At 42.7% G+C, this 5,756-nt stretch overlaps 1 protein-coding gene across 1 annotated transcript; it reads right to left on the bottom strand.

Moving 5' to 3' along the window:
- Positions 1-794: 794 nt before the first annotated feature.
- Positions 795-2,434, bottom strand: cunh11orf96 (chromosome unknown C11orf96 homolog). Its single transcript, XM_071544722.1, has one exon. The coding sequence runs from the start codon at positions 2,016-2,018 to the stop codon at positions 1,638-1,640; it is 381 nt and encodes a 126-aa protein (XP_071400823.1). The 5' UTR covers positions 2,019-2,434; the 3' UTR covers positions 795-1,637.
- Between the last annotated feature and the right edge of the window lie 3,322 nt (positions 2,435-5,756).

Here is a 5,756-nt window from a genome sequence, read left to right on the forward strand (position 1 = left end):
CAAGCCACATGCAGCCCAGCAAGCAGGTTCCCGACTAAAGCCCTGTCCGAAACACAGTGCTGACTCGCACATGGACGGAAGTCATACATCACGTTTCACTTGTCGCTGAGTGGATTAGGAGAGGAGGGTTATTAGCAACAGGAGGGACGGCTGCACCGGGTTTCTCCCAGACTACAGAGGGCAGTTCTCTCAGCAGGCTGGCTGTTGTTGTGGCTGAGTTCGCTGATGCAAACCCAACATTACTTTAGTGCGTCACAGGGCCAGTAAGCATGCAGCAGACCCAGCTCAAGTACTGAGTGTTTAACTATGAGCCAGACCTCAGTTTGTCTTAAGAATAACACTGGAGATAGACAAAATGTACATCACTTCCCCCTCCTCTGTTTACACCTCATCTTGTCCCATCTTGTTAAAAAAAAAAGTATGTTTTCTGCCTGGATTTTATCTCTTTACCTTTTCTTTTCTATTATAAATAAAAAATGTAGGGACAAAGCAAAATGTTCTTACATCTATTGTCTGTTGGCTGAGGCACTGACCCTCCTACACTCCTTACTGTCAGTTGCTTATAATGTTTGCAATCTGTTGCACTGCTGTTGCACTCATTGTATTTTGTTCTGGATAAGAGCGTCAGCTAAATGTCGAAAATGTAAAATGTAAATATGTCACATTTATCAATGGACATTTATCTGAAAGACATTTATCAACTTGTTGTACACTAATAGCAGTATTTAACTTTCACAGATATACTTCCCAAATATGAATTAAATGAATCAAAAATATTTGAAAATATTTATTAAAGTACATATGACAAACATAACATTATAACATATATACGTATGTATAATGTAAAAGAAAGTATAAAGGCTATGTTTCTCTTTGAAAGTCAAGAAGGTGACTTTAGAAGTCAGAAAGAGCAATAAAATTACATCTAGAATTCCATTTGGTTATGAACAAAATAAGAGAATAAATATCTTGACATTTAGAAAGGCATTTTTTGCTCAGGAATAGAGGCGACAGTACAGATTTCACTCACTGTGAAGCTGGAAAACAAGAGCGCAAACTCTTTTTAACCCTACTCTACTGCTTCAATGACTGCCAGGTCACTTTCAAAGCACAGTACATTGCTTAGTCAATGTATTTACAGTTTGGTAAGTCACAATAGTAATATATTTAACAGTCATTTCTGTGGTGACTGGTCACTTAGAAAATCTGGATTGAAACAAAATACCTATACAAGTTTAGAGTGGAAAAATATCAGCCATCTTTCATCTTTCAAGCTTTCCTCATAGAGACATCCACAGTAGAAAAGGAATATATCTGAAGAGTCAAAGTGGTGTGCTCAACACCGCGTCATGTGCTACCTTTACACTCATATCTATACAGCTGTATCAGTATAACCAGCCAGTGGTACTGGTAGAGTTCTTTACAAAGTTGCATCGAGTGCATGTTCTAGCAACACATATCGATATGTTAGTATGTATTTAGCTGTATGAATGCAGATTTTGATATGACAGCAGTGGCTACACACACACAGGGGCAGGCTGGCGAACAGGCCAGTTTGGTTCAGTTCAGTTGGCCTCCATTCGAAGCTGCGTCAGGGCAAAGCGAGGCTACGCCGGGAGAGGGGCGTGTCCTAGCCCTCACTGGGCAGAGTCGGAGTCACTGGAGTCCAGGCTGGCCTGTGTGGGAGTGGTGGTGCGGCTGTGATGGGCGGCCGGCGGGCAGTGGAGGGTCTGTGTGCTCCGCCGCAGGTTCTCCAGGGACTGCAGGAAGGAGCGGCGCGCCCTCTCCTCCTCCATCGGCGAGGAGCCCTCCTCCTCCACCTCTGCGATCTCAGCGAAGGTGACGGGCTGGGTCTTGAAGCGAGCCTCGCGGGGTCGGCGGGAGCGGCTCTTGCCCCTGGCCGGGCCCTTGGGGACAGGCAGCTGCTGAGGGAACTCCTCCATGGCCGAGGCCATAAGGTGAGCCGGCAGGACGTGGAAGCCGGAGGCCTCCATGGCCATCTGACGTACGGCAGCCATAGGTGGGAACTGGAGCCCAAACAGGTGTGAAATCGATTCTAGTTGAAACCTAATGTGACCAGGTGTGAACACAACTGGCAAAAACAGTTGATTGCCTCTTTGCACGGCCCAAAGTTTTCCTTCCTTGCTCTTTCTGGTGCCTTGTCTTATTTTGAGAAAAGCCTCTGTCTCAAGAAAGACAATAAAGCAAAGTTCCTTCCAAAGTCAAGACAAGCAAAACACTCCTCAAACCTCTCAAGTCCAGGCAGATTGAAGATCACCAGTCTCAAAGAAACATCTACTGGTAAGGCAGTCTGGTAGGTCTCAGCTCTGCACTCTTCTGTGTGAGCACTTAGTTTCAACTCTGTCGGTGCTCGGTGTCTCTCTCTCTCTCTCTCTCTCTCTCTCTCTGGTTGTTCCTAGTTCTGTGTGAATCTCAGTCTGCTGAAGCTAATGCCACTGACAGACCCGGCACTCTCTTTTATAGCAGCTCACTACCCACTCAACTTCTCTCTCTCCCTCGCTCTCTCTCTCCCTACTCCCTCTTTTTGCCAGGTCCCTCCCACCCCCCTCCTTCCCTCTCAGTCATGGTTCCGGCCTCCATAGCAGTCAGCCAGTCAGAGTCAATCCCCCAAAATAAACATATGAGGAGAGAGAAGGAGAGGGGGGGGGGGGGGGGAGAGACTGAGAGATTCATAGAGAGGGATAGAGAGATTCAGAGAGAGGTGAGAGATTAAGAGAGAGGGAGAGAAGGAGGAGGACTTAGTTAGAAATTCAGAGGGAGTGAGAGGTTCAGAGTGAGTCAGGGAGAGAGGGGTGAGCGGCAGGGAAGAGAGGGGTGAAGAGAGAATGAGAATAGAATTAGAGCAGGGGGAAAAGTGAACCAAACCAAAAGGTTGAGAGACTCAAACTCCATCATTTACGTATCCCAAAATGCAGGATCAAGTCCTTGGGAGAGGCATATTTCCACATAAATAATCCACTGATCAGATTTTGACAAAACTTTAGGGAATGATACATGTCATTGCTCCATTCTGGCATTTTCAAAGATACACTGATTAGCACAAGGGGAAGCACTACATTTGTTTGCTCACCCATGTGTCACACGCAATACCTCAGACACCACTGATCTCATGCTGACAAAAACGCTGCACTCCAGCATTCAAAATGACACTGATTGGCCCAAAGGGGAAACTACAGTTAGAGCTCAAAACTAGGCGACATATTTGTTACTGATTGATCCAGATGAGGACCTCATCATTCATAGGGGACGACATGTTTACTGTTGCCTTCATCATTGCTATTACCTAGGGGTGCACATGAATACAATCACCCTTCCATGGACCACTATTTCTATCTATTGTTTAATATTATCTTATTTACTTTTCTTCTTTTTCTTTTCTTTTCTTTCTACTCTTATCGATCATTACGACAGGAAAATAATACTCACTGGCGGCCACAGTGGCAGATGAAAATTCACTAGCTATTTTTTATATTTTACCAGCCAACTAGATTGTTAGGATTGAATAAGACCTCCAAATGACAGCTGGTTACTTGTCAAAGTGACTGGAGAAGTACACAAACTTTCCAGCCAGAGCGAAAAAAGCATTTGGCTGTTGGATAGTGTAAACTTCCCACTGTAGTTGTCGTTGTCTTTAATCTTTTTGTTCTTTTATTATAAAGCATGTTTCGCATTGCAGTCACTTGAATGAAATGTGTGAATAAAGCGTGACCTGGTGCTTTCCTCCAGATCCCAGCCTGACAGCTGTGTTTGGGGGGAAACATGCGTGGCAGCTCTGCTTACAGTGTACATACTGTGTATACACACGGCAACACAGAGAGATAAACAGGTCAGGAAGTTATGATGGTCCCTGTGTTGGATGCATGCATGCATACAGAGACAGTAAGCATGTGTTGCTATCCTGTGTTGAAGGTGTTATGTGTAGCATTTTAACATCAATAAATCATTTCCACATTAATTTGAGCCATTAGCCTCTACCGGCCTCTACACTGCATTTTACATTGTGAGTCACCAGGCCGGATGTGGTGGGAAATCTGCTGGATTGCTTTACGGCACAAAACAGGAAGAGGATGCTGTTCTTCCAGTGCAAATGGAGCTAAAGCTTTCAGAGTTTTCTTCCAACGTGTTTGACCTATTCACTAAAACCAAAGAGAAAACAAATGAGGAGCGACGTCCGGGAGAGTGACAGGGGCAAATAGAAAAATCCTCTATGTGACAGGAGGCATCGGGGCTTATAGAGGCTACCAATCATCTTGACCATGGTCTCATTTGTTTACAGTAATTAAACCAAGGTATCACAGTTGACAATGATATACTGATATTTATGCTACACGAAGCATCTTTAATATTGTAGACAATTCTTTCTTGAATGTTATACTGTAGGACAAAAAGCTACATCTGTCACATGGAAAATACACACACACCTACACTTAGACACACACACACACACACACACACACACACACACACACACATACACAAACACACATTCTTGCAATCTGACACACATGGTAAATGTCAGAGACAACCCACATGTTCAGTGGAAGCGTGAAATCAAAAGGCATGTTTTCACTCTTGTACTGGTAAATGAATGGGAGGCTCAACTATAAGCTCTGGTTAATGATCAGCAGAAGAACAATCATTATTATTTTATTGTATTTTCTTGAAAAGACCTTATTTCTCTGTAATTGAAATCAGTCTGACAATACTTACTATAATATACACTACAATTTTTTATTTTAAGGATTTATATCAGCCGAAAAAGTGGACAGATAACACAACAAATAAAAGAGTGAATAAACTCTTTTAGTTTTGGTTAACCCTGCACTGCATCACTACTGATTTATGTGGGGACAGTGAGACAAATGAGAATTCATTTGTGTTTAATTTTTGGGTTTGTCCTAAATTGAAATATCCACCCACTACTGAATATTATTGACATTATTAATAGCCTCAATTGACTCGGTTACTTTCAAATTATTAACATTTTAGGTTTTGTAATCATCTGTATATTGATCAATCAGTATGGGGAAACATTTTGTTTCTTAAATACATACTGTATATAGCCTGAATGAGCTTTTCAAATGCATATAAGTAAGTAAGTAAGTAAGTAAGTAAAATTTTATTTATATAGCACATTTCCTACACAGGGAAAGTCAATGTGCTTCACATAAAAGCAAAACTTGAACAAGGAAAACTATAATTACAAATACAATAAAAATAAACACATTACAAAAGCTACTAATACGCTTTAGAAAACAGGAAAGATTTGAGTCGCTGTGTATATGATAGGTGACGGAGCAGGGTGACAGATGGGTCAGTGACGGCCTCCAGGCCCCTCTCATATATAGTCAAAGTCACAGTAGGCAAGGCAACACACACACAAACACCAGAAACTCATGGCAACCCCGGTGTCATCCAAGTCAACTCATCACATCATCTCGACCGCAACCGTAATGTCTAAATTTATCTTGCATCGCTGATGATGGCGGCATGTCAGATTTGCAGGGGCTGAGGTGACATGTTTTATGGCTGTGTTCACACTGCAGCTGACAGTCTCCCAGCTCTGAATTCTCCCCCTCACATTTGACAGAGATCTGATTTTTGATCCGTGTGAACAGGATCGCGAGGCGTGCTCCCGACATGTGACTTGTATTGGACTGCTCAAATTGGAACCTATTGGAATCAATAAATAAATCTTAAGTCATTCACGTGGGACAACTGTCATAATTGTGACA

The sequence above is a fragment of the Centroberyx affinis genome, unplaced genomic scaffold (assembly GCF_046629955.1).
Source record: "Centroberyx affinis isolate AG114_WGS23_722 - 3 ecotype Tasmania unplaced genomic scaffold, CSIRO-AGI_Caff_v1 ptg004640l_1, whole genome shotgun sequence".
NCBI lineage: Eukaryota > Metazoa > Chordata > Actinopteri > Beryciformes > Berycidae > Centroberyx > Centroberyx affinis.